We start from the raw sequence: 16,251 nt of genomic DNA, 5'->3' as shown, positions 1-16,251 counted from the left end.
AATTCTTTATAATATGGTATCAAATGATTGGATGATAAATAATTTTTCATTTAGTTGATAACAATTGGAAGATGGTGTGGGCCAGGATGATGACAAAAAATAACAATCATGAATAGCATTTCTCTTCCAATTACTTTATCATCTTGTTCAAGTCTTCTTTCCACATAAGGATCGATCTAATCCCATAATATACACGACATTTGTATCTTGCTTTGCATAGACTCGAAGCATGAATTCCTTGGCGTACCAAAACCCACCCACTTGCTTAGCGTACTTGTACCCTTTTGCTTCTTCTTTGAATTTAAACATCGATCTTTACAACCTTTGGTTCTTCAACAACTTGATTTCCATCAATTATTAGGATGTCAAATTCACCATTAATGTCCTTTAGTAAAGAAAATCCCATTAATCTACTCTATCTGACAATGTAACTATTAATACTATGTAACTAACAATACTAGAATTAAAACAATAATATGTAGTGAATATTTTTGCTAGAATCTCAAATATTTAAACATCATGCTCGATCTGTCGCTTTTCCTAGTTGTCGATGTATCATTTGTCTCCATTCCAGACATGCATTATATATATAGTACGTATATATATATATATATATATATATCTTTCCACCTTAACATATATATCCTATAATTACGTGGATGTCACGGTACTGACCAGCAGGGAATCTTTTAGTTATGCATTAATGATATAATCCTTACCAATAATATTATTCGGAAGTTGTTCAAATTAGTGTTAGGTGTGTTTTAAGGGTGGAAGCAAAGCTTTAATTTCATGGAGGCCGACATCTAGAAGTAGACATTCATAAATCAACTTCAATAAGATGGATGCATGCTTGGAGAGGTAGGAGACTTAAGCATATTTTCGGCTAATAAAAAAATAAAAGAGTAAAAGAGGGTATATAATAATAATTAATAAAATATGTATGGCATGAGATGTTACTGGTACAGCCTTTTTATAGCCAAGTTTTTCGATTCAAAATTGATTAAGAATATAGTTAGGCCAAACTTACGTAGAGTAAGCAAGAAATAGATGACAACAAGAGGATAAGAACATAGTTCAGCGTCAAATAGATATGGAAAATGTATTATAAATAGTAGCAATCATCCAGTCTCTAACACGCAAATTTCAGATCGATGAATCCAAGTTCATCAGTTATGGCGGATAAATCTGTAGTTAAAACCAACTTCGTGTTTTGCATGTTTGTCTTGGTGATAATCTCATGCGCTTTCACCGTAGCAGTCGCGACAGTCTCGTACGACAACAAAGCTATCCTCATCAATGGAAAACGAAGAATTCTTATCTCAGGATCCATTCATTACCCACGAAGCACTCCTGAGGTACGTACGGCCAGCATTCGAATGCAATCTTCACATGACTACTTAGCTTCTTCTTCTTCTTCTTCTTCTGTTTATAAGACATGGCTTAATTTATGGTTTCTTTGGTGAATATATATATATATATATATATACACATACACAGATGTGGCCTGGTCTTATTCAGAAGGCTAAACTTGGAGGGTTGGATGTCATCCAGACTTATGTCTTTTGGAATGGGCATGAGCCTTCTCGAGGACAGGTAAACCATGATTTAAAAAAAAAAATGTCATCCTATCTGGTTTGATTTATTTACTTCAAATTTGTTTGTCTTTTTCATCCATTTTCTCTGTTTTTTACAGTACAATTTCCAGAGGAGGTATGATATAGTTCATTTCATAAAACTAGTCCAGCAAGCTGGTCTTTATGTGCACCTTCGAATTGGTCCCTACGCTTGTGCTGAGTGGAATTTTGGGTATAGATCATACAACAACTCTGCACTATATATATATATAAAGAAAAAGAAGAAGAAGATTTTCTTTTCTTTTTTGTGGCATGGATTCGGATTTTAGAAAATTCTGATTTTAATGAATATGTTCGATCAGGGGCTTTCCTGTTTGGTTGAAGTTCATTCCTGGTATTGCCTTCAGAACGGACAATGGGCCATTCAAGGTAAGAGACAGGGTGCTTGTAATCAATTAATGTTCATTTGATATATGTTAAAATTCATTTTTTGTGATATTCTGTCATGTATAGCTAATGAAGTGATTATCTATGATATTTCTTATCAAAGGCTGAAATGCAAAGATTTACCACAAAGATCGTCGATATCATGAAGGCAGAAAGATTGTTTGAACCCCAAGGAGGCCCAATAATTCTAAGTCAGGTACGTAAAAAATATATGTATGTACGTATGTATGTATGTATTCAAGCATGTATATATGTATGTGTTTAATAATGAACAATACTGTCAACCTTGCCTATAGAACTGCTACCTCGAATTTTAGGTAGGAGAAGAACGAGGCCGGTGGATATCTTGCCCCATGCGTAAGGCATAAGCTAGCCTTACCATTAAACCAATTTATGAAGGAGACTGATTTTAGAGTGTGAATGTTTCCCCCATTTCTAAGGATTATGTAAACACGCCTACAATATTTTATATATATATATATATATATATAACTGAACTTATAGGTAATGATTTTTGGCCCCTGACTCTGTTCTATGTATATGGGCGTCTATGTCATATCAAACTAAATAGCTCCTTCTAGGCCTTATTTTCAATGTTTCTGATATTATTTTATTTGGGATTGGCCCATTCAGACACAAACTTTTGATTAATCAGCTTGATTGCATGTCAATGGCAGATAGAAAATGAATATGACCTTGTGGAATACCAAATTGGTACACCTGGAGTTGCTTATTCGAGATGGGCAGCTACCATGGCAGTGAATCAACACACTGGAGTACCATGGATCATGTGCAAGCAACAGGATGCTCCTGATCCAGTTGTAATAACTTCTTATAACACTTGTTTTTTATGACAATGAATCATATTTCTTTGCATGCGATTTAATTAAAAAATTTGAATCTGTCTTAAGCTTATAATAATCTTTATGTTCATATTACAGATAAACACTTGCAATGGTTTCTACTGTGAAAACTTCATTCCAAATAAAAACTATAAACCCAAAATGTGGACTGAACTCTGGACTAGCTGGTAATGTTTTTTGATGTTGTGCAACATATTATAATTTTTTGATGTTATACTCGAATTCATTGAAGCTCTAGTTCTTTGTAAATCTTACTTACGACCAGGTTCCTGGAATTTGGGGGTCCAACTCCATATAGACCTGTAGAAGACATAGCCCTTGCAGTGTTAAAATTCATACAAAATAATGGTACATTCTTTAATTATTATATGGTAAGTCAATCCTTCCTAATATGTCTGCAAAAAAACCCATCCAATTGGGGCTTGAATCAGAAGAAATCATGCTTAGAGCTCTGCTTTCTTTGTCCAACTTCACTATAGTACCATGGTGGAACAAACTTCGGCAGGACTTCTGGAGGTCCATTTGTTGCCACTAGTTATGATTACGATGCTCCACTTGATGAATATGGTGAGATTTCAAGAATAGAAAGAAACTTCGAATTTCATGCAGAATTTCTATATTCTTTGTTGATTTTCTCTGATATCTTCTATGCATGTCAGGGCTACCTAGAGAACCAAAATATACCCATTTGAGAAACTTGCATTTTGCCATCAAGCGTGCTGAACCAGCTCTAGTAGCCACAAATCCCATGGTGACGCCACTTGGGAGAAATCAAGAGGTTTTCTTCTATACAGATTGCCAGATCTTGAAAATTGAACCCCTTTTTCTGTTTGTGTGTTTGCGGGCAAGCATGCACGTTTGTTACAGTCGAAGTTATATTCCTGGTTCTTAACTGAATACTGATTGTGGTTCCCAATTCTTTTTCATTACAAGGCTCATGTTTTCAAAGCACCTGGGGTTTGTGCTGCATTCCTATCAAACTACGACCAGAGTTCTGTAACTGTGAACTTTGGAAACGGTCATTACATTCTGCCTGCTTGGTCCATCAGCATTCTCCCTGACTGCGTAACTGAAGTTTTCAACACTGCAAAGGTAGGAAAAAAAAAAAAAAGGATCCTTGGTGATGATCTCTTGGTTACATAATATCACTGTCTTTCAAAATTGGACTTTGGATCTCCATTCGAGTTTGTCAAGTTTGAGAACTTATCCAGCTAGTGAGACTTAAAAGAAGTTTCAACTAGTACTGAAATTCTCCTCCATTCTGTATTCAGACTAGTCATCAAGGCTCGCATAGGAATATGGTGCCGGTGGGCGGAGCATTCAGGTGGCAGTCATTCACTGACGCTGTTGCCACTCCTGCTGATAAAGGTTCATTCACAGCAGATGGGTTAAAGGAGCAACTAGGTGTCACGTGGGACACCACTGACTATTTGTGGTACATGACAGAGTGAGTAACTTAGAACCTCAAACTATGGTGTTCTACGAAAATTTTAATCAAAACTTGTTGAGATCAGTAGCTAAACTATCTTTATCACTTCTGGATATGATCTTTTGTCCCAACAGCGTGACTATAAAACCAGAGGAAGGATTTCTGAAAACTGGAAAGCTTCCAGTCCTCAGTGTTGAATCTGCAGGCCATGCTTTGCAAGTTTTCGTCAACGGCCAATCAGTTGGTACACATTTTGTTTTTGCCTAAAAGATAGATGTTTTGGAAAATAAAGCTCATGTCTGATTCTTTTAACTCATGGATTTTGTACTCTTTGGTAGGAATTGCTTATGGGAAAGGTGAAAATCCAAAAGTATCATTCTGGAAGGGAGTGAGCCTGAGAGTGGGGGTCAACAAGATTGCTTTGTTAAGCGCTACTGTTGGACTTCAGGTCTGTATTTGCATTCATGATCATTCTACTCTTTTTGTAGAACATTCTTGGTGGCAGTGGAACCACACATTTGTCTTCTTTCGATCCTTATGCATCTATTTATTTATTTCAGAATATCGGCCTGCATTTTGAATCATGGAATGTCGGAATTCGTGGTCCCGTTACCTTGTCAGGTGTGAATGATGGAAAATGGGACATGTCACGATGGAAATGGTCCTACAAGGTTTGTTTCCTCCATAGCCTCCCCGATCACCGACCTCAAATGTCATTTCCCATCATACTGCAAAAAATTTGGGGTTCAAAACTTACCAGCAACATTAATCACGCTTGTATAGACTATAGAGCCTCAGTAGTTAAAAAAGTACCTAAAGTTACTAAAGAAAATCACTTCACAACTAAAACATAAAAACAGTTCTCCACAGGAATGGATTATTGTCATTTAAACTTACAATAAATATGCAATGCGAGGTGAAGCCTGCACTCATGGTTTACTCACTTGTGTGCATGGTTTTGAACAGAAAGGTCTAAACGGTGAAGATATAAGTGTGTTTTCGTCCGGAGGAAGCAACATTGTGAGGTGGACAGGAGGAGCAGGACTAGTGATAAAGCGCCCTCTGATATGGTACAAGGTAAGAACGATCCTGCTACCCAGACAATGGCTTTTTGAATTCTCCTCCGGAATTTGGGACAAAAATATACAAGTTTTTGCAGATATATTGATTTCGTGGTTGGTATTTTCAGACTAATTTTGATGCCCCACAAGGAAATGAACCATTGGCTCTAGATATGAGCAGCATGGGAAAGGGTCAGGTATGGATAAATGGCCAAAGCATTGGGCGCCACTGGGCTGCAAACAAGGCATATGGTAGCTGTGGCGCATGCAGTTACACTGGATATTACAATGAAAAGAAATGCCTAAGTGATTGTGGGAGCCCCTCTCAAAAATGGTGAGATGAATTTTAATAGTTTTCAAAATGATACCTCATAGCATCAACATCTCTGCACATTGAAACGATTTCTAACAAGGTTGTTAATTACAGGTATCATGTTCCACGCTCATGGCTAAACCCGAGGGGAAATTTATTGGTTGTGCTTGAAGAATGGGGTGGTGACCCAAGAGGAATTTCTTTGGTCAAAAGAATATGATGAAATACCTCTTTGGGGGAAATCATTGGTCTTGATCGATTGATTCTTCTACAGAAGCATATAGAAGATATGTTAGGCATTAGCAAATCTTAAGTTTTGTGGTTATTCCTTCGATTCATTGAATTATGCCCAATTCTCCTGTAAATAGGAGTAGAATGTGGTGTAAAATTCAATCCAATATAGTGAAATAATGTTTTTCATTCTAGATTTTGTCCTCTCCAACCGCATTTGTTGATATGACGTTACCCTTGAAAATAAGTACGGCAATAATTGACAAGCTAGTATCTGTCTTGTTTGTTTTTGCAGATAAGATGAGATGGGTTGATATTAAAGTTAAAAGTTGAATAAAATATTATTAAAATATATATTTTTAATATTATTTTTATTTTGAGATTTGAAAAAATTGAATTGTTTGTTTTATTTTGTGAGAATTTAAAAATTTGTGATGATTAGATGTTATAAATTCAGAGAAGTTGTAAAAACAAATGAGACAGACATGTGTCTTCATTTCAAATGGAAATAACAGAGTTGTTAGAGTGGAATTACAAAGTATATCCACTACTCAACAATGATGATAACATGCTCCAGAAGCTTATCCACATAGTATCCTTATAAAAGCATCCCTTGAATCCTCTTGGATGAAATAATAATAATTTTACAGATGAGTTCTGCACGACAAAACTTCATTCCTAGTACAGCTATTTCTACACTCCCAACCTCCCACTCCCAAACCCCAAAAGGAAATCCCAAGAACGAATAAAATTAGGGATAAAAGAAAAATATTGATCTAAAGTGAAACTCATTTATCAAGGTAAAGAGATCTAATATTTGTTTTCTTGAGATGTTTTGGATGGAAAATGTTGCTCATATGACTAACACAAAATGGGGTAAATTGAGTTATATTTAAAAAATTAACAATTATAAATCAAATACACAATATAAAATATAAATAAAATATAAAGTAGTAATAAATATAAAGAGCAATGATAAGAGAGAAGCAAACTCAGTATGTTAACGAGGCTCGGCCTCTCTGCCTACGTCCTCGCCTCAAGCTACCCCTTGAGGATCTCCAAATTTACTATTCAATTTCATTTAGGTGGAGATAAAAACCTATTATATATTTGAACAACACCGCTACAAATGATCCGTGTAGAACACCCTCTACACTTGCAATCACTTTACCCGTGGTGATTCAACTATTCCTTGTATAGAACACTTTCTACATGCACAAGGGTCATACACACCTTTTTACTGATACAAGAGCTGATAATAGGTAGGTTATCAGAAAACACTCATCAATGAGTAAAATAAGAACAATACAGCGCAAACTATATCTCTATAAAAATGAATAAGGTTTAAGGCCCAATGCTAACAGAAGAGAAAATGAAAGTTTTGAATGAATGTTGTATATTTTTGGTATTGTGTATGTGAAACTTTCAAATGATCTATTTATAGGCATATGAGACTTCATATTCAAATTGAAAAAAATTCACATGTCAAAGACAACATCATTCACTTTTCAAAAAAATTCAAATATAATATTTTTACTTTTCGCATATGACAAAATGAGCACATTTTACTTTTTCAAACAAAATCATCTACCTTTTACATAAATAAAAAACAGTATCAATCACTTTTGAAAATATTTAAATAAAGCATGCACATGTGAAAGATGACAATTAATCATCTTTAATATTTTCAAAATTTTCAAACAAAATCATCTACTTTTTGCATAAGTAAAAAAAAATCAATCACTTTTGAAAATATTCAAATAAAACATGTACATGTGAAAGATAATAATCAGTCATCTTTAATATTTTCAAAATTCAAATATTTAACCATGTCATAAAAGATGACAATCAATCATCTTTCAAAATTTTCAAAATATTCATGCAAATGTAGAAAATGGATTTTAATGTTTTATAATAAAATATTAATTTTGAGTCTTAATCCTAATGTTGAATTTTTAAGAGATTTACAACATTACTTTATGACTTTAATGTGAAGTTGTTCACTTCTTGCTCATACTTGGTTCCTTGATGTGCTTGACTCCATTGTGTAGATAACTTGAGTTTGAGATTCCTTTATTCTTTGAATTCATTTGTTATCATCAAAATCCATGTAGATATATAATTACAGAAAATTTAAAACCTTGAGTTCAACAATCTCCAATTTTTTGATGATGACAAATATTTGATAGAATCTGAAACCTATATTAATACTTAAGTTTCCCCTGAAAATGTGCGTTAGTTTTTCAAGCAAAAGTGTAAATATAATTCTAAGCATATATAACAAGTTTAGCAATTCAAACAATGTTAATGTTTTGGTCTAAAACTTCTCCCACTTTTGGCATCACTAAAACGGATTCACAGCAAGTAAATGGATTGAGAAAAAATGTGTGTTAATAGAAACTGTAGATAGTTGAAAAATTGGAGCCGCCCGTGACTTGACACGTGTGGCTGGAGATTTTAAAAATTGCTTGATGTTGTTGAAAAAAAGATCATTTTCATCCATTGGATACAAAAAAAAAAATCACATTGCTCATTGACTTGGATAATAGCTTGTCTTGTTTTTTATACCATCTCTATAAAATCAGTTTTAAAGTTCATTCAATCCGCATCAAATTTTTTTCTCATCTCTATAACTCATCTGTATTCCTTCAATATTTTTGCTTTAAACTTTCAATTTTTTTCTCAATGGCTCATTCTTCTAACATTTCTCTAAATCCATCCATGAGATATTCTACACCTTAGCCTCTTGTCCTTTCTGCAGCTGCCATTGGTGCCATGTTGCAGTAAGAAAATAATAATTTGGCTAATAAGTCAGATTCCGATGCTATCTACGACTTGGTGAGTTTCGAGACTCGCTACTCCTCCTCTATAGTTGCTTTTTCTTAGCGGTTACAAGTCAGAAACCATGAGGTTCAAAAACTTAAAGAACAAATTGTTATAATTTAGCGAATTGTTCGAGAATCTTACGCAAGGGAATGAATCATTCAGTAGAAGAATAAACAATTGAAATCTCTATTGGATTCTTCATTCCGCTTGCCAGTTCCCATGGATAGGAATGACATGATATTATATGAGAGAATGAGTGTCTCAAACATGAGGTTAAAAACCTCAAGTTTATGTAAAAGTATTTAAAAAATCTCTCTCTAATTTTTATTGACTTTGGTCTATCTTTTAAGAGATATTCATAGCATTCATCATACATATTTTTCTTCTAATTATATATAATCTATCTTCTGGTAAAGGTTTTGTGAAAATATCTGCTAACTGATCGTGTGTATTTGTGAACTTTAGTACTATATCGCCTTTCTGCACATGATTTCGAAAAAAATGATATCTCATTTCAATATACTTAGTTTTAGAATATTATATTAGGTTCTTTGAAAGATTTAAAGCACTTGTATTATCATATTTGATTGGAATGTGATTATACATGAGTTTAAAATCTTCAAGTTGTTGCTTCATATAAAGAACTTGAGCACAACAACTACCCATAATAACGTATTCTATCTCAGCAATAAATAATGCAACATAATTTTATTTTTTACTAAATCAGAAAACTAGTGCATGACTTAAGAAATGACATGCTCTATTAGTGCTTTTTTGATCTATTTTACAACTAGCATAATCTACATCTGTGTAGCTGATTAAATCGAAAGATGTATATTTAGGGTACCATAACTCTAGATCAATTATACCATTAAGATATCTAAGAATGCGCTTAACTGCAATTAAATGAGATTCTTTTGGAGATAATTGAAAGTGTGCATATAAGCACACACTAAACATAATATCTGGTCTACTGGATGTCAAATATAATAAGCTACCAATCATACCTCAATATACATTCGAGTCAACTGGTTTACCAGTTTCATCTTTATCAAGTTTAGTGGATGAGCTCATTGGTGTTCCAATTTCCTTAACATCTTCCATCCCAATTTTTTTTAGTAATTCCTTAATATATTTTGATTAATTGATGAGTGTCATACTTTTTGCTTGCTTAATTTGCAATCCGAGAAAGAATGTAAGTTTTCTCATCATACTCATTTCAAATTCTTCTTGCATAGTTTTAACAAAAACTTGACACATATTTTCATTAGTAGTACCGAATATTATATCATCAACATAAATATGAATAAAAAGAATATCATCATTTTCGTATTTAATGAAAATAGTTGTGTCAATTTTTCCTCATGAAACCCTTTTTCAATTAAGAAATCACTGAGTCTCTCGTACCAAGTTTTAGGAGCTTGTTTGAGTCCATATAGTGTTTTTGTGAGTTTGAAAATATGATTTGGAAAAATATGATTTTTAAAATCTGGAAGTTGCTTAACATATACATCTTCATTTATAAAACCATTTAAGAAAGCACTTTTAACATCCATTTGAAAAAGTTTAAAATTTTTATAACAAGCATATGTAAGTAACATTCGAATAGTTTCTAATTTTGTGATTGGTACATATGTCTCATTATAGTCAATTTCTTCTTCTTGATTGAAACTATGACGCCCCCAAACTTCTACGTACGGACGTGTGGAAATCGAGTCGTCAGGATGATGACAATACGGGTCACACATCCCATCACCAAATGTCGAGTGTGTGTACATGCAACACGTGTACAATAAAATTAACGCAGCAATAATAAAAGTCTTATAACTAAATACCAGAATTTTGTTTAAATACAAAACTTGCTTAAAACAAGCATAACAAAATATTACAAGTTTAATATTATTTCAAATCCAAATTACATAATATAAAAACAAATAGTATAATTTCCATAATAAAACAACTCCAAGACAATAATCTGGAGGAGCTGCCTCCTTGGGCTCAGCCTCCTCCTACTCAACCTCTGCATCAAAATCTACGGTACCGAAAATAGTGTCGTATGTAAGTAATAATCCAAATACTACAAGATAAAAATATATTAAACTCAACAATATGCATGAACAAATGCCAAATGCCATGATCAGAAAATTCTCATTTTTCCACGCACGCCAAAATCCCCTTTTTGGCCTACAATAAATTTTTTTAAAACAAGTCCTTGCCATTATCCCAGATAATGACCCAAACTAAGAAAATTACCATTTTTTCAAAAAATGGATCACAATATTCTCTCACAAAATCTCGTCATTTTCCCAGAAAATGTCCCACAAATATCCTTTAATCAAACTCTTTATTTTCCTAGAAAAATGGCTCATATCCGAAATCCAAAACCAATTTCTAATTAAATGCATGAACCATGATCTCCCCTAAGGATCATCCGCATACTTTGGCTTCTATGCCACACCGCAAGTAACGACTACTCATGTGACATCTAAAAGAGCGATACCTTGTCTCGCGCCCATTGCGTACCTGGACTAGGCATCCTCTAGTCCTCACCAGCCGAGGAACCACGGAATCGACACAATAGCATTACTGTATTGTGTGATCCGGTCATCGCCCAACGACAACCCAGGAGATGTCACTCAGTATTATCTGCTCCCGAATAACCAGATGAGCTCCACCGAAATAATGCCCCATCTCGGCTTGGGGTCATGATACACACGCACCCAAAAATCCATTTAACTCGTGAAAACCCAGTTTTCAATATTTAACACATGCACATGCATGCACCATGCAATGTAAACCTCAAGACACAATTTAACCAACAAATCTCAACATCAACAATAAACAAATAATTCTGTTTCAAATCCATCCGACCCCCGACTCCTCGGATTCAGTCCGAAATAACCAACCAGTCACAAAATTATTGTTAAAGTAATAATATATTTAAATCTAAAATGAAGTTTGGAAAATACTTACAGTGCTATAAAATAATTTTCGGAGGATCAAAGAGCTGTAAAAGGTGGAGAAAAAGCAACGTGACAGTGTAAAAACACTGTGGCTGTTGGTTGTAAACATACCCACTTTTGATTAGAGAGGAACCAAGGCTTGGGAAGGCTAGGGTAGTGTTTAAGAGTGTTGATGAAGCTAATAGAAGTAGTGGTTGGTTGTGGGTGGCGACACAAACGGCGATTAAAGGCTAAAAAGCCCAAAACGAAAAGTGGGTTGGTTGAGCTTCACCGGTGACAGATTAGAACTGGGGTTGGGTGGGTTAGGTAGCTGGGATGCCGGTAATGATGTGGTGAAAAAGTCGTGGCCAACGGCGAAGGCACGACAGCGCGGGGAGCACAAAACCGTGAGGCTTGGGTGGTGCTCATGGCGGTTAACTGTGGCGTTTAGGGGGCTGAAACTTGAGAGTTGAGGTCGCCGGTGGATGGGGAAGAAAATGGAAGTAATGGCAACAACAATGGGTGGCGCATGGCGGAGCTGGAAGGAAAGGGTACCTCGGCTTCCAGCCATGTGTGGCTGCTAACGGTTGCACTGGTTGGCATGAAAATGGAGGGAAGTGATCACCGGCCAGAGGGGAGTCAACCAGTGGGGGCGGTGCACTGCACTGCGGGCTGACAGCGGTGGTCAGGGCGGGACGAAAAACGGAGGGAGGGAGGGGGGTGTTGGGTCGCGCGGGAGAGAAATGCAGGGGAAGATAGAAGAAAGAAGAAAAAGAGAAAAGAAAAAGAAGAGAAAAAGAAAAAAGGGAAAAAGAAAAATGGAAGGAAAGAAGTGAAGTCCAACCCTCACAACTTGGGTTATGAAACTGATCCAATGAAGATTATTTTTAAAACAGTAAATTAAATAAAATAATTCAAACTCAGTAAATAAATAAAATAAAATAATAAAATCTAAAAACACAATAATTTTAAAGCCCAAAAATAACCTAGTTTAAATTAAAGAACAATTTAAATACAAAATAATAAGAAATAATAAGAAAGCCTACTAAAATAATTTTCACAACTTAAAAATCATAAAATAATACCACAAAAATTACCTTTAATTTAAAATAAGAAAATCACTAATTCTAATAATTTAAATAAAATCACTCAATAAAAATACACGTAAAATGGGGATATCACATAAATCTTGGGATACAAGTCGAGCCTTATTTCTACTAATGACTCCAGACTCATCTTTCTTATTTCTAAAATCCCATTTTGTTTCAATAATAGTATGACTTTTAGGTCTGGGAATAAGTGTCCAAACATCATTTCTTTTAAATTGATTCAACTTTTCTTACATAGTTAGAATTCAAGATTTATTAAGAAATGCTTCATCAATATTTTTGAGTTCAATTTGAGATAGAAAAGAAGTATGATTGCAAATATTTCTAAAAAATGATCGAGTGCTTATACCTCGTGAAGGTTCTCTTAGAATTTGTTCCATTGGGATGATCTTTTATAAATTTCTACTGTTTGGTTGCATATTGTATTAAATTTTGATGATCTTTCCTGATATATCCATGTTGGACTTCCTCTATTATGTCCTCTTTGTTGAGATTAAGACTTTCCGTATTATTTATACCTTCTGCTTCTTTATCAAAGGATTTCTTGAAGAGTAGAGAATTAGATTTATCAAATACTACATGCATATATTCTTATACAGTCAAATTTTTTTTATTGAATACTCGATAATCTTTACTATTAATAGAATATCCAAGAAAGTTACATTTATCAAATTTTACATCAAATTTGCTTAAATTATCTCTGTCATTCAAAATAAAACATTCGTATCTAAATACATAAAAGTAACAAATGTTGAACTTTTTTTCATTCCAAAATTCATAGGAGTTTTATTTAGTTTAGATCTTAGCATAACTTTATTTATAACATAATATACAATATTTACCGCTTCGGCCTAAAAGTAGCTAGTCAAGTTATTTTCATCGAGCATTGTTCTTGCCATCTCTTCAAGAGATATATTTTTCCTCTCTACTATTCCATTTTGTTGAGGAGTTTGAGAAGCAGAAAAATTCTATACAAAACCATTTTCATCACAAAAAATTTCAATATTTTTATTAACAAATTATTTTCCCCTATCACTTTGGATACTTGAAATGATATAACCATTTTCATTTTGAATTCTCTGGCATAACTTAGTAAAGGCGTTACGTGCCTCATCTTTATGAGCAAAAAAGCTGATCCAAGTATATCTAGAGAAATCATTAACAATAACAAATGCATAGTATTTTCTTTCTAAACTTGCAACTCTATTTGATCCAAAAAGATCCATATGTATCAGTTATAGTGGTCTAGTAGTAAAAATATATTTTTTGGTTTCAAAAAAAGTTTTTGTTTGTTTACCAAATTGGTATGCATCACAAATTTTGTTTTTAAGAAAATTTACCTTTGGTAAATCTCTCATAAGATTAGTTTTTGAAAATTTGGAAATAAGTTCCATGTTGGCATGACCCAGTCTTCTATGCCATAGCCAACTAGTTTCATTTTGAGCTAAAAAATAAATAGTATCTTGTGAGGTAATTTCTTCAAAATCGATTGTATAAATATTATTACTTCTAAAAGTAATAAAACAAATATTACAATCATGATTATTCAAAATAATGCACTTATCCATTTTGAAAGTAACTGTAAATTATTTATCATATAATTGACTTATACTCAAAAGATTATGTTTTAGATCTTCAACAAGTAGAACATTTTCAATTATGAGAGAATATTCATTACCAATTTTACCTATTTATACGATCTTCCCTTTCAAGTTGTCTCCAAATGTCACGTGTCCTTCTTCTTTAGATTTAAGATTAAAGAATTTAGTCTTGTCTCCCATCATGTGTCTTGAAAATTCACTATCTAAAATCCATTTATTTTTGCTTGTGGAGAACTTCATGCATACCTATAAAAACAATTAAAATAATTTTTCTTGGTACTCAAATTCTTTGGGTCCTTCATTTATTAGTATTAGAAGAAACAATATTTTTAAGTATCCATATGGACCTAATAATTATTGTATGCTTTTTTCTAATAGGATAAATATGATAATTATGACCATTTCTATTACAAAAATTACAAATAGCATGTGACATATATGAAGAACTTGAATGATTATAATAGTATATTTCTTTGACAAAATTATTTTTATGATAAGAATTTTGAATATTAGAATTTAATGTAGAAGGATTATTAAAAAAGTTTTTATAAGGTTTGTATTTTTGTTTTGGCATATATCCCAAGCCTGCCTTGTCAAAAACACATCTTTGACTATCAAGAAATCTTTTAAAATTTCTTTTTCCATTCGTAAAGTTTTCAACAATATTTTCTAAATCAGTTTTCTTTTTCTTCAATTCAAGATTTTTGTCTTTTAAAATGATACTTTTTTTTTTCTTAAACAATCATTTTCGTTTGTTAAAGAAAAAATTTTCTTTTTCAAAGAGTATACTTGATACCCAATTTTTCAAGGTCCTCATATACCTTTTCTAAAACATTTTATAATTCTTTGTATGAAAGATTTTCAATATTATCAAAATTTATTATCTCAATGTCATCTTTAGCCATAAGACAAAAATTGCTGATTCTTTATTACTTGATTCACTATCTGAACTACTTGAATTATCATCTCATGTATCTTTCATTACTTTCTTTCCCTTGTTTCAATCTTTCTTTAATAGAAAACAATCTGGCTTGATATGACCAAGTTTATTGCATTTATAACAAATTAAAGTGTCATTTTTACCTGAATCTTTCTTGAAAAGCTTTTTGATTGATTTCCTCAAATTAACTTTATTTTTCTTTACAAACCTCTTAATTTTTCTTGTTATTATCGTAAATTCTTCATTTTTGTCTTTATTTTTCTTATCTTCATTACTTTTACTTTCATTAGGAACAATTTTAAGTGCCAAGTTCTTCTTTGGCTTTCTTTTTCCTTCTCCTCTTTTCAATGTGTACTCATGGGTGATAAGCGACTCGATGAATTCATTTACTTCAAGTTTCTTGAGGTCTCTAATTTCAAGAATTGTTGTCACTCTTGATTCCCAGTATTTTGGTAAAAAGTTGAGAATTTTTCTTACTATCTCTATCTTTGAATAAATTTTGTTAAGAGTTGTCAAGCTGTTTATAATGTTAGTAAAACAAGTGTACATATTAGAAATAGATCCATCATCATGCATCTTAAACATTTCATATTTATGAGTAAGAATATAAACTTTTTATTCATTGACTTGCGAAATTCCTTCATAAGTAACTTCCAAGTTATCCTAAATTTCTTTTGTCATAACGCAAACCATTATTCTATTAAATTCATTACCATTGAGAGCATTATATAATAAATTCATAGTAGTTAAATTTAATATATAAAATCTATTGTCTTCATAATCAAACTCATTTTCTTCATTTTTTACCTTTACTCCATCAACTATTTTTGTTGGAATATAAGGTCCATTTACAATACATTTCCAGATTTCTCGACCTTGAACCTGAAGGAATATTCTCATTCTAACTTTTCA

At 32.9% G+C, this 16,251-nt stretch overlaps 1 protein-coding gene across 1 annotated transcript; it reads left to right on the top strand.

The window, feature by feature from the left end:
* Positions 1-1,007: 1,007 nt before the first annotated feature.
* Positions 1,008-6,115, top strand: LOC122304367 (beta-galactosidase-like). Its single transcript, XM_043116594.1, has 18 exons — positions 1,008-1,358; positions 1,501-1,596; positions 1,697-1,809; positions 1,940-2,006; positions 2,128-2,220; positions 2,702-2,845; positions 2,966-3,054; positions 3,153-3,258; positions 3,367-3,454; positions 3,547-3,665; positions 3,821-3,979; positions 4,159-4,334; positions 4,451-4,560; positions 4,655-4,764; positions 4,877-4,987; positions 5,283-5,393; positions 5,506-5,711; positions 5,805-6,115. Exons 1-18 carry the CDS (start codon positions 1,155-1,157, stop codon positions 5,908-5,910), a joined length of 2,208 nt encoding a protein of 735 aa, XP_042972528.1. The 5' UTR covers positions 1,008-1,154; the 3' UTR covers positions 5,911-6,115.
* The last annotated feature ends 10,136 nt before the right edge of the window (positions 6,116-16,251 follow it).

The sequence above is a fragment of the Carya illinoinensis genome, chromosome 3 (genome assembly GCF_018687715.1).
Source record: "Carya illinoinensis cultivar Pawnee chromosome 3, C.illinoinensisPawnee_v1, whole genome shotgun sequence".
Lineage (NCBI taxonomy): Eukaryota > Viridiplantae > Streptophyta > Magnoliopsida > Fagales > Juglandaceae > Carya > Carya illinoinensis.
This window is presented reverse-complemented; position numbering and strand designations above follow the sequence as displayed.

Excerpts from the sequence above, each read along its gene's own strand:
- LOC122304367 (XM_043116594.1), top strand. The coding sequence starts at position 1,155 with ATGAATCCAAGTTCATCAGTTATGGCGGATAAATCTGTAGTTAAAACC. Across the intron at positions 3,259-3,366 it reads CATTCTTTAATTATTATATG|TACCATGGTGGAACAAACTT; the intron begins GTAAGTCAATCC and ends ACTTCACTATAG. Across the intron at positions 4,561-4,654 it reads CGTCAACGGCCAATCAGTTG|GAATTGCTTATGGGAAAGGT; the intron begins GTACACATTTTG and ends ACTCTTTGGTAG.